The following is a 27077-nucleotide window of genomic DNA, read 5'->3' as shown; positions in this document are numbered from 1 at the left end:
ATCAAGCTATACAAGTAATATACCGTTCCCTCGTAATAACGAAGACAGTTTGACTCATGGACTCATCGTATGCTTTTATTTTTTAATTATCACTATTATTTGGCGAGGTGATATCAATATTACAATTAATAATTCCTTTGACATGAAATCGAGAGTAGCGCGAAGAAAAATTTTCGAATTGAATAAATCTGCTCATAAAATATTCCACTTTTTGTTGATTTTCGAAATAAGTTTGTACTGTATAGTCTAAACCAGAACTAGACCTAAACTGTGGTATGCGTGACTCTCTCAGGTGCTAAGCGAGAAGTTTTGGCGGATCGAAAAATTAATGAATTTTACCTTTTGACGAAGCGAGATTTGTATACTTAATATGAAGGCATCAGTCATCGATCAAGCATAACTATATGCTTATTGGGTATTAGGCTTTCGAAATATAAATAGGCCAATGTTATATGCCACCATATACTATATGACTCTTTCATGATCTGGCTGCGAATTCATAAGTCACTACAGGTTACTTTGCGCCGAGAAGTCACAATATTCAGATTCCACCTAATATCAATATCAAGATCTTATTCTCTTCACCGGAATATGCATAAGTATAGCCAAGTTTCAAGCATCAGAACCTCTATGAGACACGTTACAACGGTATAGGAGGTTTACAACTCGAAATATCGAATTTTCATATATCTTATATTACGATCGATAGGAGAATATTTTAGACACAATTCCACAAAACTGAAAAATTCTCGCGCTTCGCGCATTTCACTTCAGAGGTTTGAGAGAGAGATATGGTATTCTTTTTCGCATGCACCATCGAGATGCTTTGACGACGGAGATGCGATATGGCCTTTATAGTAAGGTCATCTAGTCTGCACCCCCGTTTTTTTCTTCTCCATGCTATCCGTGATTGCTGAGCGCCTAGCAGGATAGCTACGGATACCAGTTTTCGAGTCTTTGGTCTGACCCGGCCGGGGATCGAACACACGACCTACCGATCGAGAAGCCGGACGCACAACCATTACACTATCTCGCTCGGTTGACGGTCTATCGGCCATTATAAATATAAGATATCTACATATTTCGTATGCGAAATATCAGGCGCTATGAACGTCTCCAATCCTCATTCACCGAATTAATGTTGCCGTCATGACCAACTGCGTATGGAGGACACTGACGACTTTTATGCTGTATTCTTGCGTAATGCAATATCCAACATGGGAAGAAGAGTTGTCTTTCATTGTTGTCGAGTTTGAAACACTGTTATAGTCAGATACAAACCATGCTGGTAGGCTCAGAGAATAACATAATATCGAAATATATATAAATCAAATGGCCAAGCGTAAAAATAACGACGCAATCAAACTTATTACATGTGGAATACGACCAACTTGAGTATGTGATCGATAATCATATGTCATATTTAGGTCGATTTTTTTCACCTAAAAAAACGAGAAATTTGACCTAAAAATCAAAATTTTGACATTTTTTAACCTTTAATAACTGAATTTTGGCCAAATTTTGACCTAACGTATGCGAATTGGGTGTTTTCCCACATAATTTTGGAATTGTACTACTTATCTTCATTTCTGGCTGGAACTGTCTGTCCTTACGAAATGCGAAGTAGCTTGGTCTGAAATAACTTTTTGACTCAAACATTGACAAAGTTCTACATTAAAAAAATTTAATTCAATGAAATCTGTCCCCATGAAGAAATCCATTAGCTACATCAAGTATTATGATAGAAATAATTAAAATTTGTCGTAGTACAACGAAAGATACTTTCTACATTCTTGGGTAGAAAGTGTCTGTCCTTGCTAAGTAGCTTGCCAATAATGGAGAAAGAACCTTCAACAGCAGAAGTTGTTGGCTGACAACAACGAAGTTGTGCGTACACTGCTGGTGACCGTGTTGCTTCATTCTGAGAATGGTGTCTACGTCACAATTTTTCATCATGCACCTCTTGATATAAGAACCATGCAATGCTCACGCAGTATTGCTTCAGTTAGGATATTGAGCATAACACCATGTGAACCTATCTATTTCACTGGAATGTTTATGCTTCATAATGAGCAAGCAATGGGCCGTCTACAACGGTAGACCTATAAAGTTGGCTACAAGCTGTAAAATGTCAAATGATAAGTTCACCAACAGTGCAAAATCTACGATACAAGCGAAATGCCGGTTGCAAAAAAAAATTTGACTTTGTAAAAAATGTTGACGTTTTTTTTTTACCTAACGCTACAATTTTGACAAAATTTTGACTTTTCTGACATGTCAAAATATCGCCCTAGTCATATTATATAGTTCGTCTATTGCCAACGCCACAGGAGAGGGAACACTTGTCCACAGTGCTATTTAACCTTGTACGATGTCATACTTCTTAATCTTTCGAGTTTACGACAGAGAAGGAAGCGTTCCAAATCACGCACTCGGCATGCTTTTCGCCTGTCTTCCGGCCGTTTCCAGCCATCGGAGGATGTAGGAGTGTTTTCTTCTATAGTTCGGCGTAGCGTGTCTAACGAGTGGAAGTCCGATCTGATCGCTAAACCTAACCCGCTTTTGCGATGTGGGTTCAGTTTCAATGGGGGATTCGGGATGCTTTTTCGGTGTGAATGGCACAGTAGTACGAGGCAAAGCAGGTATGACGCGTAAAACCGGCGCCATTTTTCGGGCATGAGTTACTGGATTCGCGAAATTGAAAGATGTTTGATACGGATATGAGTAAGCAATATCATCCATAATATCGGAGCGTGCTGCCGCTGATGGTTTTCTGTTATGTTTCATATGATTTTCGATTATTCGGTAGGCCGTGCCTGAATACGTCTGTGACGTAGACCATGCTGATGAGTCGCGCTGTGTTGCAGTTTTTACGGCGGTGGCATTCAATCGAGAATGCTTTCCAGATGCTGGCGACGTTGCAGTATACCGGTAAGGATGTCGTATTTGTGTTGTTGGTTTATAATGCAAGTTTGATAAAACTAAAGGATGTCCTCGTATTGATGAACTTCGTGGTCCGGAATTGTCTTTTTGCATCAGTCTGTAAGCTGTCGCTTTTCCACTGCCAGTTGGTTTAATACCAACGGCTGTACCCAGGTGTCTTGAAGAAGAGGCTGCTATTTCCTTTTCATTGAATCGCTTAACCCTAACGGGGGCGGTGTTTGACTTCATCAGGTACTTAACTTCTTCCTGAGATCCCAGTGTGATAACCCCTCTGCTTGGTGTCAGGCATAGCAGCTGTTGGGTACTGCTAATTACTGACGGGTGCGAGAAATTCTGCAATCGATGACTACGCAACAATCCATTATGAATCGCTGATCTAAAATTAAAGTTCAGCATAACATCAATAAAATTTACTGTACAGGTTTCTGTACATGAGATCAATTTTAATTCACCTGCTCGGTTTTCTTCTCCGTGGCTGTCCTGTCTCGAAAGGATACTTAGGTGGTAGATCTGGGTCCCTTCCAATGCGGATGACCTTGATTTCCGATGTCATTGGAGCTGGCTCATCTTCGTCATTTTCCAAGGGGCTTGTACTTTTATCGAAAGTCACTTCGTCATCCGCTTTGGATTCCCATGGACTTAACGACGATGGCTTCCCTGTTTCATCGTTTGGCATTTTGATGTTCTGTAATAAAAATATCGCATCCAAATAAACCACACTGTAAAAGACAATTATATATGGATAATCTAAATAAATTTGATGTGATAGAAGTGACAAATCGTGTATATCCAAAATGTAAAATAAGAAAACTTGTGAGATAAAAGTGTGTTTCACACTATCGATATGCCCCATTCATGATATCGTATCTGACCTGCTGCATAGGCTATTCGGTATAATACTAAAAGCCCAGATCAATCAAGTAAAGTCGAGCTTACGAAATCGGCTTCAACAGACACCTGACGAGGACGCGTGGGAGAGAGAGAGAGAGAGAGAGAGTGGAAGATGTGAATGAATTCGTGACTGCAAGTCGTCAGCAAAACGTACCGGAAGCAAAGGCATAGGTCTACGAACATTACAATATTCATGATCGGGCGCAAATGACCGTATCGGCGATAGGCGCCGAAATTGTTCAACAAAAACAAAAATATCGTAGTTGAAGAAGTAGGATATATTTGTTCTATGCAATGCTTGATGCTTGTTTGGTCTATTTCGAAATTCAGGTCTAATGCTTGAATTCGTGAATCAATTAGTGTATAGCCTAAATTAGGGGTGGCCAACCTTTTCGGCTAATGGGCCACAGGAGATTTACGAACCATTGCGCGGGCCACTTGAATGTTGATGCCATTTTTAGTCGTCCTATAGGACAGAAACGGATTAGGTAATGGTAAAATTAGGACTACGCATCAATTCTATAACAAACAGCTCCTGAAAACTGTGGGCACACGTACGTCCTTACCGCGCGAAGCGCGAGTCAAACATGAGTCTATCATTTTGCGCAAAGGTTTCATCGACAATTGCCTTTCTGGGAGTGCAGACGCGAAGTCGCATGTTGGTCGACACGTTTTCTCGTAATTGCGAATATAAGTAGGCTAAATTCCGCAGATTGGGCGTATTTTTAATTTTTAATTTTTATGAGGTCACCAAAACTAAAAAAGCTAGAAATCAAATAACAATAAATGGCGCGAAGTGCTTAGAATGATATCAAGTCAAATAAATGTGCCACGAAATATTCAACTTTAAGTTCATATACGAAGATCTAAAAAAATGTGGATGGCCCCTGGCTACGCCAATGCTTCGGAACTGATATTCTAGTCATCAGTATTTCAAAGTTCGCGGTCAGGCTGATCAAATTTTCGGTTGGTCTTGCATGTTCACAATAAATTGCCTGGCTATTTTAAAAAAAATATTATAACTGTATAATTTCGAGAATTACCTCGCGGGCCCCTCAAAACCTCATCGCTGGCCACATTTGGCCTGCGGGCCACGGGTTGGCCGCCCTAGACCTAGATCAAACGATGACACCAATGACAGAAAAACGACACAGCCTGAAGCGGAGGAAAACGAAGCGATACTTGGTCCTTTGTAAGTTTCGTAAGTTTCATTGAGTAACATGCATTTAGGCAGTATATTCTCTCGGATTTATAGAATAGATGGTTACCTACCCCGAACATCAGACAGCAGCCTATCGTATTCTAAAAATTGATCACGTTTACCTGAGTATTTTCTTCGTCACAAAATATATTCTTTGCAATACATCCTATTCATAATTTTAGCATCTCAAGCCGTCCAAGGCAGCCATCGCACCTACTCGTCGGCTATTGCCAAAGCCTTTTGCGTAATGAGTCATATGCAGGGCAAGTTTTTGCAGCTTCCGGTGGCTTCCTAGATACTCAGAGTTCATGTACTATGATGTTTTAAGCTGTATGTAGGAATTTTATTTTGCAGCCTTCTGCAACTTTTTTTAATTATTCTTGTAAATTTTTACTGCAACTTTTGTAAAGTAGGATATAGCTCAAAATGTAAAGGAGTGATTTAAAAAACATGCCATAAAACAATTTATAGTATGGTTCGATTCTCATTGAATTGCGCAATAACGAGCTATGCGATGGATTAGCTGCATCTATTATTGTTTCCTATGACCCAATGGCTTGCTAGCTAGAATTCCACTACCCTATAGACAAGCACGACCGTGCACGAGTTAATCATATTGCTTGATAATTCTATGTTTTCGATAATTTCCAATTTCACGGACGCCAAGGCGAGACTGCCGGAAATCACATTTTCACCGTGTCACCTTTTTCATGCTATTGATTTTATTAATGTCACCAACACTGAGCTTTGCAGCCTCGGTTCAAGTTTGCAGACCTACGTAACTTGAAGTGCGGTATTTGATTTGTTTTGGTGGGAGGGGGATTATCGCTATGTTGTTTGGCTTTTGGGGGGATATTATTACCGCATTGCGTTATTTTATTGCTGCTTAGCCACGGCAAAGAATGTAATTTTCGGTGGTCTCGCCAAGCCGTCCGTGAAATTGGAAAGTAGCAAACTTGACAGCTCTCAGGAGCAGACAGTGAAATGCAGTCATGTAGGTTTCAAACCTAAAGAACATAAAACGTAAGCATGATCGATTAAATGGTGAAGAAAGAAAAGGAACAAGCAGACACCCTGCAAATATTGAACTGTTGGGTTATACCACGGAAAAAATATTAATGCAGGTTTTTACTGCAGCCTTTTTAAATTAATTGCAACTTTCTTGGGATTTTAGTGCTACAAAAACTTGCCGCCCTAGTCATATGTAAGAATTTCTCCACATATTGAGGAAGCTACGCCCAGCACCGTAACTGCCGCACCCCAAACCCCACAATTGGGGGGCCTGAGCTCGGAGGGGGGCAAAATTATTTCGTGAATTAGTCTAAATCATGGAGTATTTTTTGAAAATTTATGCAACTCTTTCAAATTTGTTTCGCGCTGCGCGCGAATTCAAGCAACCATTTTTCTTTTATTATTGGGTATTGGGCCATTACCGCGCCACGACCCACCAGGACATGCAATCAAGTTTTAGGCCATAGAACATGCGACTCCAAGAAGTATGCCAGAACGATCGGCAGCGAGAAAACCTTGGCCGAAAAGGTCTATGCCCTTATGCTGACCGAAGACTTCGTTATATATACAAAATACTAGGGATGGTGTGAACCTCTGAAAGGTTCAGGTTCGTGTGAACGCGAACCTTTTTGAAAGGTTCTGTGTGAACGCGAACGTGAACCTCATGACGTCACGTGACGTCATATTGCTAATTCCAACCCTAAATTTCAGTGAAGTGATAGCCTATATTAATGTACACGATACCTAGCGACGCCGCGCGTCACGTAATGCCACTATGCTGAAGTGCATATTGACGTTTTAAACGTCGCCACATGTATTAACTGGGGCAAACAACTGATATAATAATCCCATAAAGTCAACATCTTTCGTCCCTGTGCCTACAATTTCAACAAGGAGTTGCAAGGGAATATAAGCTTACGCGGTAACGGTCTAGGTCACACTGGACAAAGTATTCGGAGTCTAGTATTGCGACGTTGACATTGAGCAGAGTGTAAAACGGAGGGTTTTTATACTTGCTGCCGATATCACCCCATTAAAAAGTTGGAGCTGTAGCCAACACGCCAATTGCACGGATTTTGTTTATATGATACAATAAACATATGAAGTCAACATTGACCCCGTACACCTATTAGATTTTTTACATCAGACAACGATATCAATTCCGTTGATTGATTGAAAAAGCATCATTCGTTGACTACAGCTGACTGCTACTGATTTTTTATGCTGCCAGCTCCGTGCATAGAGTGGCCAGCAGTTGAAATGCCATAAATTTCAATCAGAGACGTTATAATGAAGTGAAAATAGTATTATAAGAAAAAGGTTCACAGTGCAGAACCTTCCAAGGTTCGTTTGTGAACGTGAACCTCTAAATATCCGATGTTCACACACAGAACGCGAACGTGAACCTCACGTTCACACCATCCCTACAAAATACATATAGGTTTAATTGTCCATAGGCGCCTAAATGACTGGCGCCGAATGTTCCTGTCTTTGCAATCTGAATCTCACAAGACAAATACCATCCCGCTGGGAAAAATTTTATGCCAGTGAAGAAATACCAATTTGAAATCGTGTGCGTCTCTTAGTTTAGAAGCCTACGTTTGAGCGATTCTATATTTTTTGATATAGCAGACTGGAAGTCACGAAATAACATCATGTAACGAAGTCATATAAACGGGTCCGCTCGCCCGAAGATGTTTAATCATTATTTACGGGCCCTCCCGTTTTCAAGACACTTCAGCTCTACCGGTAAATCCTGTTTTTAAAGCTCTGGTCCGACTCCGGTCCTACTCCTAGGCCGGATTTTAGAAATGACGGTGGTCCGGTCCGAAAAACTTCGATAACACTGGTCAACACATATTTTTAGGCAAACAAAATAAGAGTGGCTCGGGGGGTTCTGAAGGGCACTGATTCCGAACATGACCATAGTTATTTTTTGAAATTGACTCTTGGTTTGGAGATAACCCATGTTGCTATTTTGACCAAAATCCCCCATTTTCGCTGTAATGGCTGGATAGAAAATCGGCTCAGTCGTACTATAAATTTTAGAAATTCAATCTATGGTTATTTTTACACACCGATCACTCTTCTAAATCAAACTACAGCAACAGCCCTATGTTTATGGGTACTAGATTTATCACTTTCACGGATATCATGTACAATGTACATAAGTGAATTCCGGTCATGAGTATATTTACCTAGATACTCAAATAACGTGGCATTATTTCAATCAGTATTACATCAACCACCTATTGTAAATTTGAAATGATCAGTTCCAATATAATATTATTCATTTATTTTGAAGTACAATTGTTTTTTGTACGATTTTCGCCTCTTGAGCAATTTAGTGCAGTTTCAAGAAAGGTTCAAACAATGGTCTGCCATAATATGTTCATCTCATCTGCCCCAATATCTTTATTTTGTTGTTTTGATGTCCTGGTGGAACCTCTCCCCTTGCTAATCAACAAGATAATTAGCAAATATATTAAGATGACTGAACAGGAAGTGAACTTTTATGCTCATGTTAGCTCCAAGTTATCCATATGCAGATACGAATTTTCGGACCAACTGTTTGTAGTTATGGGTGCTTTGTGATCATATTTATTTACTACATCTTTGGATGAATTCCATGCAGTGAACTCCTTGCTAATATGAAATTGGAATCTTTCATCCGTATTCGAATCTGAAATCTATCAGAGATACCAGATTTAAGCTTCTCGTTTGATAGCGATATTATAGGTGATTGCCCGACATATGAGCATGCAACACACTGGAAAACGACAGTTCAACATGGGACACTTCAGCTTGCGTCACTTTATCATGTGACTTTATAACCCCAAAACTTATCCTAACCCGAAACATAGCCATGAAATTAACGCTTATATATAACCTAACCCCGAGCCTCACCCTAACCTCACCATAAATCCAACCCTAACCCACGCCTAACCCGTAATTTAACCCACATGCTCATTGCTCATGTGTCACGTGAGTAGTATAGTAGATCGCTGGCACATTGGTGTTGTGGCTTATGGGTGCGGTGGCACGGTGCCGAGAAACTCGTGGTGGCACGGTGACCCTTATCTCTTATGGGTGCGGTGGCACGGTGCCATTGTGTCTTATGGCTGTGGTGGCATGGTTACCTTTTCGGGTATAGGCTGCGGCGGCACGGTGTCGTGAAAACTCGTGGTCGCATGGTTACCTTTTCGGGTATAGGCTGCGGTGGCACGGTGTCGTGAAAACTCGTGGTGGCATGGTTACCTTTTCGGGTATAGGCTGCGGTGGCACGGTTACCTTTTCGGGTATAGGCCGCAGTGGTACGGTGTCGTGAAAACTCGTGGTGGCATGGTTACCTTTTCGGGTATAGGCTGCGGTGGCACGGTGTTGAATATGTACCAGATGAATAGTCATGTGAATGAACCTTTGTTAATGTGTATATCGTAAATTATTATACATGATGTAGTTTAGTCGTGACAAATGACCGATCGTGTTCTAAGTCTTTCCGTCTTTCCTCGCTATTGATCGCTAGCTGAATAGTACTTTCAGATCGGATTATTCGCACCTTCCGTACCGCTGTAGCCGCGTTCACAAACTAACACTCCAAAAAGGTGTGAAATATTCTCTACAAGCGCTCGCAAGATAACACATCAGAATAGCCATCTCTCGTGGTTTGATGTTACAAAAGTAGGAATTACGCACAAGTAATATTTTGTCACAGAACCGGCATAGACGGTGATTCGAATATCAACAATAGCCGCATTCACAAACAAACACTTCAAAAACGTGTGAAATGGGTTACAAATCCCACGATCGCTCACAAGATAACACCAAAGACATAGCCATTTCTCGCGTCTTGTCATTACATACATCCCAATCGATACAGTGTAATATGTCGGTGGTTGTTACTATCAAGTAATAAGTAATGAATAACAGTACCAGCGCAGACCATGATTCGAAAACCAACAATTTGACACTTGCACGCGATCGCTATATGTTTTGACACTTCGGAACAGTCGTTGACTTTGCGTGATACAAATCATGAAAATATTCAATCAGTGTGTCAATTTGTCAACTTGAAATGAAACTTACTACACAAATCAAGTTGATTCGTATCTGAATGTGTTAATTCGGTACAATTCTAATTATTTTGAGTAATCTTTTTAACGCGATCTTTTGATTCGACCGTAACCTGAATATTACTGACGCCGACTTTCAGCCACATTGAATTATTCGCACATTCCGCGACGTCGTTTTCATACCTATAGAATCAATACCAACTATAACTCTACAAGAATCAAGAATCACAAGTATGCACAAGCACATACAATAATTGTCTTTATTAACTCGAAATCAAACTCTTAACAAAAACACGCATCTTATCACTCGTCAACTCTATCATGAAAATCCTCAAGTCCTTATTATCAAAAATGTTATAGCGCGGTGTCGAAATCCATTCGCGGGATGTACTAAAGGTAAATCCAGATAATCCAAAATGAAATATTTGGACTTTGACATAGTCTGAATTGAAATATATTGACAAACATGACTACCAACTTTGATCCAGTCACATTTCAAGATCATACTTTGAAACAATCCTTGAAACTTACAACTCTATTTACGACTGAGTTTTCCGTTTATCAAATAGAGTTTCAGTGAATACTATCGCGATATTTTAATGTGTTACTACACACAATAGAATCAATCAATGAAATAGCACCTGTTGTAAATATTTCTTACTTGACAACCACTTGTGCATACCGCGATCGACTTGTGACGCGATGAGTTAAATCGGAATATTTCAATCTATTTGTCGAAGCCTTGAACAAACTATCAGGTTATTTTTTGCTGCAATCGAGTAAACGGAAATAGTATTACGTCTCGACATCTTACCATCTTACCATATTCAAAGAGTCAACCACAAAAACATTGTCAAGTAAATCCGTTTGTAACTTATCCGACCAACTCAAACAGTATCAGTATGAAAAACAGCCAAGCATACACGAGTCCATACCATCACTAAAACCTAAAATCCATAACAAGTTCGGTTGTATTCATATCCCTACACATCTTTTTATTCAACTGTAGGATGAAGTAATTACTACTTGGTGCGCGACTTTAGATTAACATATGTTTTGAATATACGACATTTGAAAGGTCGAGCAACGTAGTTAAGAATTCATTTCTTATACGATCAAACACCGGTGTTACATTGAAAGTTATCATGCTGTAAACATAAGTATTGACACATTGATTTGACATATGTAATAGTTGATCATGACTTGATTATTAAATTATTCGCGTTAATTAGACCCGGTGTTGTGGTAAAGGTTATTATGACAGCAACAAACTTTTCCCTACCGTGGTTATTAACATATTGATTTGTAAAACTATACTTGTCTGAAATGTTCTTGATTGGAAAGATATTCCGTGTTGGTACAAATCACTCTGCGTATTACGGATATCAGAAAATATTTTTACAAATGTAGTTGTTTCCAGTAACCAAGACTAAAGATGCAACAATTTCGTTATTCAAACATTGAACACCCGATGCAAAATGCTTTATTGGTCAAATTCGCAACGGGTAATTGAAACGACTAAGTGTAGAGTCAGTATATCACGATGGCACGTCGTTACTATTGAATCCAGCAATTGATAAGATTTATTGTCGGGATTTGTGACATCGCATTGAAACATACACAACTTACAGAGTGTGAAAATATCACTTTGGGTATCGAGTACCGTTTGAAGCGTGCGATCAATACATAATTCCGTTCACACTCTCTGAGGCGTTGTGAAGTCTACAGATTTACACTTCAAGACTTTGATCAACACAGAAGCAATTTGGAATATCTTTACTGGACGCATCCTATTCTACTAGACTTGAGTAATATACAAAACTCATAGCATTAACAAAATCGCAATAGGCGTTACACTGAAATCTACAAAATGTGTTTGTATTGTTACTCAAAGTAGTGATCATAAATTATCATTTGAATAAGTAATTGTAATCATAAAACCAAACTTGCGAAAGTCATTACCATAACAAAAGAATATTGTAGGTTGCTTGTTAAATGTATGCCGGAAATATTTGTAGAACGCTCACGACCAAAGAAATTGGAAATTTTCGCATTGTCATTCGTCAAAGTAAATGTCGTCACAATACTCAATCACTAAAAAAAAAAAACGATATACTTGTATGTGATTGAATCACCGGTAATTAACTAGCTAAATCAAACCCCTAAGAAATTTCACTCACTCATTGGATATGAAACAGCGTCGCTTAATCGGCGTAGATCGTTTTTCTAAATGCAAATCATACCTGACCAACAGAAAACAATTTTCACTCACCTTGTAATGAAACCAAGTGGTGGGCCTTCGTTTCAATATTTTGTGTCAAATACTTTGCAATAAACACACTGGGGTGGTTGAGCTTTACATCATCAAGCTGTCATCTGTAAATCGAGATCGCATCCGACTTGTAACTGTATCGTTTACCTAACCGAGTTGTATGCACAGTTTGATATTTTTGTCATTTAGTGATTGCTGAACATACCAAACGATACACATTCACTTCCGAAATACTGCGTTGATCTCAATTCTCTTTGTCGTGATAATCGAAGTACATTTGTTTCGAATTCGTAACAGCCGACTTTTCTATGACACGATAAATTTCGACAAGTTATGCTTAGAAGATTGGTTGCATATCGCGAAAAATAACATACTACTCATATTGATACTGTTAATCGGTATTTTCACGCGAGTCGATTTTCAAACGAGTAAAATTTATTACATGAGTTGTTTCGCTTACTATATTTAAATGTAAACTCACCCATCTTTCAACAACAAACAATGATAAAAAAGTACGCAATCAAACACAACACTTTGTACGACACTAATTATTGTTCCACACATCTCATTTCATACTAAGTGTATACGAAAGATATTCATGACACATGAAAATATTCGCTCATGCTACGAACATACGCAATGCTTGGTGACGCTTTCAAACTGTTTCGATATCACAAGAACTTTATTGTCTGAATGGGTGTTCATGTATCTTAATAATCAAATAGTTCAACACAGAACTAGTACGAACAGAAACATCAGAGTTGTTTACACAAAAGTTTGTATGTGTACAGTATGCGAATACCATGTGTAAGTCCAGCACAATTGCGGTATCCATCCGAGTTTAGTTAACACAAATTGATTACAACGGAGCCACGTAAACTTTCGTGAAAGAAAAGCATACTCACTTCCAGAGGGTTATGTCAACGCCATAGCAGTACTCCAACAACAAAGTACATATGTTTTCTAGTCACGGTCCTTACATCTTTCACATAGATCAAACTACTTTGCTAACGAAAAGTGCTGAGTCATCACATGATTGCCCTCACAACAAAACAGCTAGAAGATATTATCATACAAAAATATTCCTAACCCTTTGCGCACCAGTGACAAATCATACAACAAACATTTTTTGTGAGTCGAATTGTTGTTCAGTGTCACGTCTACCTGTTGAAACGTACATTAAAACAACACAGTCACAATTCAATTAAAACCACAAATATATTTTCATTTCGTCACAAACTGTCACATACAGAAAAATAAATTTTCTTTCCCCAACATATACTTGTAACCAATCGCTTTCATTAAACACTCAACTCCATAAAAGTATTTACTCTCTACAACATAGACATTCCGATGTAATCAAGAAATATTTTTATTATTCAAAATCATCGACTTCTGTTTACGGCGTTAGTGTGTGCATGTCATACATATGGGGGTCCGTATTAAAATGGAAACGGCACGACTGAATGTAAGGAGATAGAAGTCTATCGCATGGACCGGGACCGAACAAGTTAGTTAATGTATTCACGGTCATGATTGTGTTTGTCATATACGAATGATAGGGTTACTGTCAAATCTACATACAACAACCTTCTGGCACTCATAATAACAATTTCATTCTCCCCCCTTTCGTAATTGCATACTCACGACAAGTATATTGTACAACTCGACAGCTACGTTTAACAATACCAACGACACTAAACATACGATACCTACCCAAGTAAAATTACCATTTTCACCTGGAGGTCAGGCGTTACCAGAGTAAAAAATACCATTGTCCTTTGGAGATTTATCGTTTACTCAGAGTAGCAATACATTTTCACTTGATGGTCTATCGTTTCCCAGAGTAAGAAACCATTTTCACTTGTAAATATTTTTTTCACCGGGTAACAAACCTTTTTCACTTGGAAATATATTTTTTCTCTGGTTAACAAACCTTTTTCCCTGAGCAACACGCCATTTTGACTTGGTGGTCGTCGTTTACCCGAGTAAAAATATCATTTTCTTTTGGAGATCCGGCGTTTACCCAGTGTAACAATACATTTTCACTTGGAAAAACACTTTTACCTAGAGTAACTAATCATTTCTCCTGGGTAACAAACCCATTTCGTCTGGAAAACTATCATTTGCCTGAGTACCAATACCGTTTTCACTTGGAAATCTATCTTTCTCCTGGGTAACAAACCCTTTTCGTCTGGAAAACTATCATTTGCCTGAGTACCAATACAGTTTTCACTTGGAAATCTATCTTTCACCTGGGTAACAATACCATTTTCGTTTTGAAAACTGACAACCACACCGGTCAATTTGATATTTTTGTATATTGTTACAACGGACAGTGACAAAAATACACCAACAACGACTCCGATACATTTGTGTAATCGCATATTCACTTGTTCTGGTGCATCCCGTCAAAACCCTCAGTTACCCACATGTAATGCGCTATACATCGATGTGAATGTTTTGGAAAATTGGACAATAGGCTTCGATAGTTCTGTGATGTCCGGGTTCGTGCTTTGGATTTTCCAGAGTCAAAATGTCTGAATAAAACACCTCCTTGACGATGGTTGGTATGTGGATAACGGCGTTCGGAAAACGGTTGGATTTATGTCACCCATCGCGATAACAACTCCAGGTCGAATTTTCCTCCCGCATGTTTACTATATTGTGTCTTTATTGGTCAATGTATGTCTCGACATTCAGTTTGAAATCGGAAACCCTGATAAAGCATGTAACCGGATCCGGATATCAACTGTGAATCGATAGACCAGTGGACAATATTCAAAGTAAACATGTTACACCCTGTGTTTCCACGAAAAAATACCATCCAGACATACGTCGCGCTTGTTTGCCCACATCAGTATACGCGCTAATGGAGGTTTGTGACATTGCATGCAATGTGTTGGTATACAAACATCGATCCACAGACATTATCATAGCCGGTAGTATTGATGTAGATCGAATGTCACCCGATAACAATACCAATAAGTCACATTGCAATGACTCTGAGTCTGCGCTATTACATCGATATTTCGACACCGTTTTTAGTCGATGGTTTTATCGCGTTGTAACATCACAAGATAGTCATGACCCTATCTCCAGACAGACCACCCAGATCGGTCAATATCCGTCGTGTTGTCGACACCGAAGTTTGACCAATGCGAACTATCGAAGTACGGTGCTCGAAATGATTGCGATCAGTCTTTCACTAAATCACGGGATGTCGCTACTCCCACATAACGACTCCAGATAAATATCGTGAACAGTGATTCTGAAAATCTCGGACTGATACTGTGATCCAATAAGGTGTGTTTCTGTGGAATCTGCAATCATACACCACAATAGAACACTACTTCGTTATTTCACACGCAATCATAAAACACATCATCATAAGGGTCCAGTTCATCCGGCGACATTTCGAAACGGTCATCGCCACAAGAGATCGGTATCATTTTGAAACGCCATCGTCACAAGGCTATTGACGTCGATTCAGTTGGTCATGTCAATCCGTTTCACAATCTGTCGTTTTTCAACTCCCAGCACCATAGTGTTACGACACAGACAAGAAGCGTCGGTGGAAATAATAAAACACAGAAGGCCCACTTTGGTGTTATTTGACATGGATTTTACACCAGACGAACCTTACATTCGAGCGATACATTGGAATGGCGATTGTATTATTGATGTCCGGGGAAAAGAAATGTATCGATTTATCGGTTTCGTACATATCCAGCAAAAATCTGGTTATATGATTGTACACGGTGAATGTCTGTGAACGCTCTATTGATATATGTTGTACAGTTCACTTTCACCGTCGTGTGAATACCCATGTTACGGTTCCATGTTTGTGTGTCTGTATGTCATGCTTCAGATTGACTCAGAGTCATTGCAATGTGACTTATTGGTATTGTTATCGGGTGACATTCGATCTACATCAAAACTACCGGCTATGATAATGTCTGTGGATCGATGTTTGTATACCAACACATTGCATGCAATGTCACAAACCTCCATTAGCGCGTATACTGATGTGGGCAAACAAGCGCGACGTATGTCTGGATGGTATTTTTTCGTGGAAACACAGGGTGTAACATGTTTACTTTGAATATTGTCCACTGGTCTATCGATTCACAGTTGATATCCGGATCCGGTTACATGCTTTATCAGGGTTTCCGATTTCAAACTGAATGTCGAGACATACATTGACCAATAAAGACACAATATAGTAAACATGCGGGAGGAAAATTCGACCTGGAGTTGTTATCGCGATGGGTGACATAAATCCAACCGTTTTCCGAACGCCGTTATCCACATACCAACCATCGTCAAGGAGGTGTTTTATTCAGACATTTTGACTCTGGAAAATCCAAAGCACGAACCCGGACATCACAGAACTATCGAAGCCTATTGTCCAATTTTCCAAAACATTCACATCGATGTATAGCGCATTACATGTGGGTAACTGAGGGTTTTGACGGGATGCACCAGAACAAGTGAATATGCGATTACACAAATGTATCGGAGTCGTTGTTGGTGTATTTTTGTCACTGTCCGTTGTAACAATATACAAAAATATCAAATTGACCGGTGTGGTTGTCAGTTTTCAAAACGAAAATGGTATTGTTACCCAGGTGAAAGATAGATTTCCAAGTGAAAACTGTATTGGTACTCAGGCAAATGATAGTTTTCCAGACGAAAAGGGTTTGTTACCCAGGAGAAAGATAGATTTCCAAGTGAAAACGGTATTGGTACTCAGGCAAATGATAGTTTTCCAGACGAAATGGGTTTGTTACCCAGGAGAAATGATTAGTTACTCTAGGTAAAAGTGTTTTTCCAAGTGAAAATGTATTGTTACACTGGGTAAACGCCGGATCTCCAAAAGAAAATGATATTTTTACTCGGGTAAACGACGACCACCAAGTCAAAATGGCGTGTTGCTCAGGGAAAAAGGTTTGTTAACCAGAGAAAAAATATATTTCCAAGTGAAAAAGGTTTGTTACCCGGTGAAAAAAATATTTACAAGTGAAAATGGTTTCTTACTCTGGGAAACGATAGACCATCAAGTGAAAATGTATTGCTACTCTGAGTAAACGATAAATCTCCAAAGGACAATGGTATTTTTTACTCTGGTAACGCCTGACCTCCAGGTGAAAATGGTAATTTTACTTGGGTAGGTATCGTATGTTTAGTGTCGTTGGTATTGTTAAACGTAGCTGTCGAGTTGTACAATATACTTGTCGTGAGTATGCAATTACGAAAGGGGGGAGAATGAAATTGTTATTATGAGTGCCAGAAGGTTGTTGTATGTAGATTTGACAGTAACCCTATCATTCGTATATGACAAACACAATCATGACCGTGAATACATTAACTAACTTGTTCGGTCCCGGTCCATGCGATAGACTTCTATCTCCTTACATTCAGTCGTGCCGTTTCCATTTTAATACGGACCCCCATATGTATGACATGCACACACTAACGCCGTAAACAGAAGTCGATGATTTTGAATAATAAAAATATTTCTTGATTACATCGGAATGTCTATGTTGTAGAGAGTAAATACTTTTATGGAGTTGAGTGTTTAATGAAAGCGATTGGTTACAAGTATATGTTGGGGAAAGAAAATTTATTTTTCTGTATGTGACAGTTTGTGACGAAATGAAAATATATTTGTGGTTTTAATTGAATTGTGACTGTGTTGTTTTAATGTACGTTTCAACAGGTAGACGTGACACTGAACAACAATTCGACTCACAAAAAATGTTTGTTGTATGATTTGTCACTGGTGCGCAAAGGGTTAGGAATATTTTTGTATGATAATATCTTCTAGCTGTTTTGTTGTGAGGGCAATCATGTGATGACTCAGCACTTTTCGTTAGCAAAGTAGTTTGATCTATGTGAAAGATGTAAGGACCGTGACTAGAAAACATATGTACTTTGTTGTTGGAGTACTGCTATGGCGTTGACATAACCCTCTGGAAGTGAGTATGCTTTTCTTTCACGAAAGTTTACGTGGCTCCGTTGTAATCAATTTGTGTTAACTAAACTCGGATGGATACCGCAATTGTGCTGGACTTACACATGGTATTCGCATACTGTACACATACAAACTTTTGTGTAAACAACTCTGATGTTTCTGTTCGTACTAGTTCTGTGTTGAACTATTTGATTATTAAGATACATGAACACCCATTCAGACAATAAAGTTCTTGTGATATCGAAACAGTTTGAAAGCGTCACCAAGCATTGCGTATGTTCGTAGCATGAGCGAATATTTTCATGTGTCATGAATATCTTTCGTATACACTTAGTATGAAATGAGATGTGTGGAACAATAATTAGTGTCGTACAAAGTGTTGTGTTTGATTGCGTACTTTTTTATCATTGTTTGTTGTTGAAAGATGGGTGAGTTTACATTTAAATATAGTAAGCGAAACAACTCATGTAATAAATTTTACTCGTTTGAAAATCGACTCGCGTGAAAATACCGATTAACAGTATCAATATGAGTAGTATGTTATTTTTCGCGATATGCAACCAATCTTCTAAGCATAACTTGTCGAAATTTATCGTGTCATAGAAAAGTCGGCTGTTACGAATTCGAAACAAATGTACTTCGATTATCACGACAAAGAGAATTGAGATCAACGCAGTATTTCGGAAGTGAATGTGTATCGTTTGGTATGTTCAGCAATCACTAAATGACAAAAATATCAAACTGTGCATACAACTCGGTTAGGTAAACGATACAGTTACAAGTCGGATGCGATCTCGATTTACAGATGACAGCTTGATGATGTAAAGCTCAACCACCCCAGTGTGTTTATTGCAAAGTATTTGACACAAAATATTGAAACGAAGGCCCACCACTTGGTTTCATTACAAGGTGAGTGAAAATTGTTTTCTGTTGGTCAGGTATGATTTGCATTTAGAAAAACGATCTACGCCGATTAAGCGACGCTGTTTCATATCCAATGAGTGAGTGAAATTTCTTAGGGGTTTGATTTAGCTAGTTAATTACCGGTGATTCAATCACATACAAGTATATCGTTTTTTTTTTTTAGTGATTGAGTATTGTGACGACATTTACTTTGACGAATGACAATGCGAAAATTTCCAATTTCTTTGGTCGTGAGCGTTCTACAAATATTTCCGGCATACATTTAACAAGCAACCTACAATATTCTTTTGTTATGGTAATGACTTTCGCAAGTTTGGTTTTATGATTACAATTACTTATTCAAATGATAATTTATGATCACTACTTTGAGTAACAATACAAACACATTTTGTAGATTTCAGTGTAACGCCTATTGCGATTTTGTTAATGCTATGAGTTTTGTATATTACTCAAGTCTAGTAGAATAGGATGCGTCCAGTAAAGATATTCCAAATTGCTTCTGTGTTGATCAAAGTCTTGAAGTGTAAATCTGTAGACTTCACAACGCCTCAGAGAGTGTGAACGGAATTATGTATTGATCGCACGCTTCAAACGGTACTCGATACCCAAAGTGATATTTTCACACTCTGTAAGTTGTGTATGTTTCAATGCGATGTCACAAATCCCGACAATAAATCTTATCAATTGCTGGATTCAATAGTAACGACGTGCCATCGTGATATACTGACTCTACACTTAGTCGTTTCAATTACCCGTTGCGAATTTGACCAATAAAGCATTTTGCATCGGGTGTTCAATGTTTGAATAACGAAATTGTTGCATCTTTAGTCTTGGTTACTGGAAACAACTACATTTGTAAAAATATTTTCTGATATCCGTAATACGCAGAGTGATTTGTACCAACACGGAATATCTTTCAAATCAAGAACATTTCAGACAAGTATAGTTTTACAAATCAATATGTTAATAACCACGGTAGGGAAAAGTTTGTTGCTGTCATAATAACCTTTACCACAACACCGGGTCTAATTAACGCGAATAATTTAATAATCAAGTCATGATCAACTATTACATATGTCAAATCAATGTGTCAATACTTATGTTTACAGCATGATAACTTTCAATGTAACACCGGTGTTTGATCGTATAAGAAATGAATTCTTAACTACGTTGCTCGACCTTTCAAATGTCGTATATTCAAAACATATGTTAATCTAAAGTCGCGCACCAAGTAGTAATTACTTCATCCTACAGTTGAATAAAAAGATGTGTAGGGATATGAATACAACCGAACTTGTTATGGATTTTAGGTTTTAGTGATGGTATGGACTCGTGTATGCTTGGCTGTTTTTCATACTGATACTGTTTGAGTTGGTCGGATAAGTTACAAACGGATTTACTTGACAATGTTTTTGTGGTTGACTCTTTGAATATGGTAAGATGGTAAGATGTCGAGACGTAATACTATTTCCGTTTACTCGATTGCAGCAAAAAATAACCTGATAGTTTGTTCAAGGCTTCGACAAATAGATTGAAATATTCCGATTTAACTCATCGCGTCACAAGTCGATCGCGGTATGCACAAGTGGTTGTCAAGTAAGAAATATTTACAACAGGTGCTATTTCATTGATTGATTCTATTGTGTGTAGTAACACATTAAAATATCGCGATAGTATTCACTGAAACTCTATTTGATAAACGGAAAACTCAGTCGTAAATAGAGTTGTAAGTTTCAAGGATTGTTTCAAAGTATGATCTTGAAATGTGACTGGATCAAAGTTGGTAGTCATGTTTGTCAATATATTTCAATTCAGACTATGTCAAAGTCCAAATATTTCATTTTGGATTATCTGGATTTACCTTTAGTACATCCCGCGAATGGATTTCGACACCGCGCTATAACATTTTTGATAATAAGGACTTGAGGATTTTCATGATAGAGTTGACGAGTGATAAGATGCGTGTTTTTGTTAAGAGTTTGATTTCGAGTTAATAAAGACAATTATTGTATGTGCTTGTGCATACTTGTGATTCTTGATTCTTGTAGAGTTATAGTTGGTATTGATTCTATAGGTATGAAAACGACGTCGCGGAATGTGCGAATAATTCAATGTGGCTGAAAGTCGGCGTCAGTAATATTCAGGTTACGGTCGAATCAAAAGATCGCGTTAAAAAGATTACTCAAAATAATTAGAATTGTACCGAATTAACACATTCAGATACGAATCAACTTGATTTGTGTAGTAAGTTTCATTTCAAGTTGACAAATTGACACACTGATTGAATATTTTCATGATTTGTATCACGCAAAGTCAACGACTGTTCCGAAGTGTCAAAACATATAGCGATCGCGTGCAAGTGTCAAATTGTTGGTTTTCGAATCATGGTCTGCGCTGGTACTGTTATTCATTACTTATTACTTGATAGTAACAACCACCGACATATTACACTGTATCGATTGGGATGTATGTAATGACAAGACGCGAGAAATGGCTATGTCTTTGGTGTTATCTTGTGAGCGATCGTGGGATTTGTAACCCATTTCACACGTTTTTGAAGTGTTTGTTTGTGAATGCGGCTATTGTTGATATTCGAATCACCGTCTATGCCGGTTCTGTGACAAAATATTACTTGTGCGTAATTCCTACTTTTGTAACATCAAACCACGAGAGATGGCTATTCTGATGTGTTATCTTGCGAGCGCTTGTAGAGAATATTTCACACCTTTTTGGAGTGTTAGTTTGTGAACGCGGCTACAGCGGTACGGAAGGTGCGAATAATCCGATCTGAAAGTACTATTCAGCTAGCGATCAATAGCGAGGAAAGACGGAAAGACTTAGAACACGATCGGTCATTTGTCACGACTAAACTACATCATGTATAATAATTTACGATATACACATTAACAAAGGTTCATTCACATGACTATTCATCTGGTACATATTCAACACCGTGCCACCGCAGCCTATACCCGAAAAGGTAACCATGCCACCACGAGTTTTCACGACACCGTACCACTGCGGCCTATACCCGAAAAGGTAACCGTGCCACCGCAGCCTATACCCGAAAAGGTAACCATGCCACCACGAGTTTTCACGACACCGTGCCACCGCAGCCTATACCCGAAAAGGTAACCATGCGACCACGAGTTTTCACGACACCGTGCCGCCGCAGCCTATACCCGAAAAGGTAACCATGCCACCACAGCCATAAGACACAATGGCACCGTGCCACCGCACCCATAAGAGATAAGGGTCACCGTGCCACCACGAGTTTCTCGGCACCGTGCCACCGCACCCATAAGCCACAACACCAATGTGCCAGCGATCTACTATACTACTCACGTGCCGAAGTGTCGCATGCTCATTGCTCATATGTCCACTAGGGCTCTTCAAAAATGAATTTTTTCTCAAATCGTACTGGCTACTTTATAAAATTGTTAGGTTACCTAATTTAAGCCTACACACAAAATTTGGTTCAATTCCAGCCAGTAACCGCTTTGCTACAGGATAAGTAAGTTTCTATTTATTATATGAAATAAATATTAAAAAATTTGAACATTTTCTGTTCACCCCATGAAAGTGTTAGGCTGTCTATGGAAACGATGCTCACCAAATTTGGTTCAATTCTAACCAGTGGAAGCGGAGTTATTGCCGTCGAAAAATTTGGATTTGAATAAAATAGTATTTACGGTGAGCATAACAATAATAAATAAACAAAGAATCGGTCACCGTAAATACTATTTTATTCAAATCCATTCTTCAAAATGTCATTTTTGAAGAGCCCTAATGTCCACGGACCACTACAGGTATACACACTTATTTGACTCAGCGGCAAATAATCCATTAACAAGTCAAAAGAAATGAGACGCATATGAGTTTTGTCTTTAAGGTTTTCAAGGACAAATTTTATAGCTTTATACTCCTCTTTAATCTTGCTAGAATGACCAATTGATATAGGAGAATATGTATTTACGTTGTGTTAAATTACAATTTTTAGGCTTGACAAGCTGCTTTTTTGACAAACAAATATTTCGCACCAGGTCACATTATTATTGATAGATTGACCGGGAACGACATGAGGGTTCTTCATTGTCATTTATCTATTTATGCGCGGTATAAAATTAGAAAAAAACTTACGATTTTCCTCCTATCAAGTAAAATATTCAAGGGTAAATGCAGTAATTTTGTGCTTTTTTCGGGATATAAATATTTTCTGAACAAGAGCCAATCTGGCAAAACTGTGATATTCGTTATCACCAACCTCGAAAACCCTAGAAACGGCTCTCAGATGTTCTGCCAATTTTTTTTCTTCATTTTGTTGACCAGTGTAATAAAATTATCTACACACAGGATGGTATGGAATATTGATTGAAGCAATGTAAACAGGGCATTAAAAATTTAAAGATAAAACCCAGCACTTATCTGAAGTAATTATGCCAAATTTGACTTAGCATGTGGGCTTATTTCAATGGACGTTTCACTTTACGTACTGATTCGAGGGTGGAAGAGGGTAAGGCTGTTATATTCTCAGTTAAAAAGTACTGATCCGGCTCCGGCCAAAAATGAGAAAATCCAGCCGGATATCCATTTCGGCTTCGGTCCATGCTCTTCCCGCCCTAAATATACCTGACGTTGATATTGACGACATATATTGTTTTAATTATGTCATTGGTATGTAAAATGAAGATTTATTTCCCCCCATCATTCTTCCGGAGAAATGTTATTCTTAAGAAGATCATTCCTTCCTATTAAACCGAGTTTTAAGATCTGGTTGGCGTCTTTCTATACCAGTACCTCTCTGAATATTTGTCTGGCATAGATCAGGACTATATCACAGGGTTGTAACCCAGTCACAAAGCTAAGAGCCACAAGTCAATCTCACATTTATTGTTCAAGTCCGAGTTCAAGTCAGCGAGATGAGGGCCGAGTCCGAGTCATGGCATTATGATTCGAGTCCGCGTCAAAGTCATTGTGTTGACTGCTCAGTTTACAGCTAAAGTCTTGTAAAACCCACTTTTTATAACTCTGTTTTGTGATATCGAATGGTTCGCATTTATAATATACTAATTTTTTACTCACTTTTAGAAGTTTCTGGTCGTATTTCCAAGTACCAGGACCAATAGACGAAATCCCAATAGTGTGGTTACTTTACTATTCTTCGAAATTATAATGAAATGTCGGTCTTAGCTGTATGAGTCTCGAGTCATATGACTTGGTTCGAGTCCTGCGCAATGACTCGAGTCCAAGTCGAGTCAATACGAAGATTGGCTGGAGTCGAGTCGAGTCGAATCATTTCCGTATTTTGAGAAAACGACTCGAGTCAAGTCGAGTAATCAGATAATCGTGACTCGAGTCGGACTTGAGTTGAGTCATTACAACCCTGCTATATCACCGGTCAGTATATCTACTGGATGTAGCACTAATGGAAGTTTTGTCGCCCATTGAACTAAATTATTGTAATGTAAGCCGTATTTCAATTTCAATAAGAGTAAGTATTAATTATTTTGGCATTGACATGACAGCTATACGCGACTCACTAATATTTAATTATGCGCTGCAGTTCAGGCCTATCGTAAGGCTTCACTCATTAATTAAACTAAATATAGCTGCTGTCTATACTCGACTAAATTTTAAAAGCAAAAAGTCGAAAATGGCTTAAAAGCTATAAAACATCTTTGGTTACTATGTTATAAGTATAGACAATTCTACATCTGTTTCGAAAATAGGTAGGACGCCACACCGCTCAACACGCTTAATTTTGTTTGGAGCAATACTACTACGGTAGTCCGTAGTTGCATTCACCGCAAGATTTGATATGGCTTTCGTGATGACCCACCTGGTTCTGCGAATTCAGATACTCCACTTTGTCCTCAGGGGTATATGACTCATTAGTTAGAAAGAACGAGGTGAAATCTCTATCAAGGCTTGATGATAGTGCCACCTGTATATCTTCAGTTAGATCTGCGTCGAGAGTGTCGCCTTTCGGTTTGAAAGAACTGGCTTTGCTGGACCTAATCCCTGAAAGTCCACGCAGTGAGACAAATTCCCGCCTCTTTCTTGTGGGCTCTTCCAGTTCTGTACTCGAATCGTCAGAAAATTCTGGTCCCAATAAGTCGGACGAGGATGGACTCACGAGAAATTGAATTCGAGCTCGTGTGTCGTCTCCCCGGTTAAGTAACCTGTCACCAAGGGTGTTCAACTTGCGATCTTTCAATTCCAACTCATAAGATGTTTGCCTCCCACTCGGTGTGGCGAACTTGGGGCCTGTACGTTTATCGCTAGTCTTCTTACGTTGGTATCTATCCCACACCAATTTGCTTAGTGGATCTGCTGACCTATTTCTCAATCCAAGCGAATTTCTGGTGCTATTCTTTCTGTCGCGGAATCTTGCAATTATTGGTTCATTTTTCCGGGATTGCCACCCTACATAAGGCGAGTTCATTATACATGTTTAACAAGAGGACGCGTATCTGAAGACGTAATAGTTCCAATTGGTTAATATATTGGCACATGCTAGAAACGAACATATGTCCTAAAAACCAAGGTTACTTTAGTATGAATATCGTAAGGTATAGCATTTACTTGGCCTCTCATGGTCGCTGGAGTATGCTGAAAAGGCTAAACCGCAAAAGGTTAGAATTTTGCTTACCGACCTCAGGTAAGATAAGCGTTTACTAGTTTCAATTGGTTAATATATTGGCATATGCTAGAAACGAACATATGTTCTCTAAACCAAGGATACTTTAGTATGAATATCGTATTAGTGTAGCATTTACTTGACCCCTCATGGTGGCTGGAATATACTGAGAAGGCTAAACCGCAAAAAGTTGGAATCTTGCTTACCGATCTCTAGCAAGATCAACGTTTACTACTTCCAATTGGTTAATATTTTGGCTAATGCTAGAAACGAACATATGTTCTATAAACCAAGGTTACTTTAGTATGAATAGCGTATGAGTATAGCATAGCATTTACTTGCCTCTCATGGTGGCGGGAATATGCTGAAAAAGCTAAACCGCAAAAAGTTAGAATCTTGCCTACCGACTTCATGTAAGATCAACGTTTACTAGCCGAACCAACGTGTTTAGACATTCTAAATACGTATCTATACGAAGCACATGAAAGTCATGGATACAGTCACTGAGTTCCGACTTCGCTAGATCGCTTGGATGTATATCCTGTGTCAATCGTCGACATGTCCCTACATATCACTTTTCAAATACCGCAAACCTGGGTGTTTGGAAATAATTGAAAATGTTAGAAGATTCTTTTGTCTCAAAATCCGTATCAATCAAAGTGATATGTTTGTCAATGTAACGATTTTCCAGGATGTATCAACCATAAACAGAGACGAAGACCTGCTATTGTTGTGATTCTACGATGTGTTTCTAGCGACACCTTCTGGAATACTGCTGCTCACTACGCTGAGATTGTGCAACGTCGAGGGCGAACAGAGAACTGCTAGTGCCGTGAGCTCGTAATTAGGGCTGGGCACAATGATTCGAGTACTCAAACCTGAATCGAGTACTCGAACCCGAATCGAGTATTAATTTTAATGATTCGAGTCGAGAAGTAAAATACGATTTTTTCGAGTACTGAAATTATACGTTCCTCGCGACTGCAAGTTAATTTATCTACGATAATTTTAGTTCTGATGCTATTTTCCACTGAGGAAGCCTTGAAACCTTGATTGGCCGTGTCGCAGCATACGAGACATAGTTCAAAGCTACAAAGTTACTGGAAATAACTCATTTCGGAAGTCCTGATCATCCCAAAATATTG

At 38.8% G+C, this 27077-nt stretch overlaps 2 protein-coding genes across 2 annotated transcripts in view; both read right to left on the bottom strand.

Annotated features, from left to right (window-relative positions):
- The window catches only part of LOC145448079 (eukaryotic translation initiation factor 3 subunit I-like), a 52313-nt gene that overhangs the window by 13730 nt on the left and 11506 nt on the right, over positions 1-27077 (bottom strand). The window lies entirely within an intron of this gene.
- LOC145448072 (uncharacterized) lies at positions 1668-26977 on the bottom strand. The gene is made up of 3 exons (XM_080326399.1): positions 25132-26977; positions 3396-3628; positions 1668-3319 (listed from the first exon to the last, which is right to left on the bottom strand). Exons 1-3 carry the CDS (start codon positions 25735-25737, stop codon positions 2425-2427), a joined length of 1734 nt encoding a protein of 577 aa, XP_080182525.1. The 5' UTR covers positions 25738-26977; the 3' UTR covers positions 1668-2424.

This window comes from Botryllus schlosseri, chromosome 10 (genome assembly GCF_051294905.1).
Source record: "Botryllus schlosseri isolate E-star chromosome 10, Bs_hap1, whole genome shotgun sequence".
In the NCBI taxonomy this organism is placed as follows: Eukaryota; Metazoa; Chordata; class Ascidiacea; order Stolidobranchia; family Styelidae; genus Botryllus; species Botryllus schlosseri.
The sequence above is the reverse complement of the archived record's forward strand: the minus strand, read 5'-3'. Positions and strand labels throughout refer to the sequence as shown.

Coding starts and splice junctions, on each gene's coding strand:
- LOC145448072 (XM_080326399.1), bottom strand. CDS start 25,737: ATGAACTCGCCTTATGTAGGGTGGCAATCCCGGAAAAATGAACCAATA. Junction 3,629..25,131: donor ATCTGAATTCGCAGAACCAG/GTGGGTCATCAC, acceptor TTTTTATTACAG/AACATCAAAATGCCAAACGA. Junction 3,320..3,395: donor CGGAGAAGAAAACCGAGCAG/GTGAATTAAAAT, acceptor CTTTAATTTTAG/ATCAGCGATTCATAATGGAT.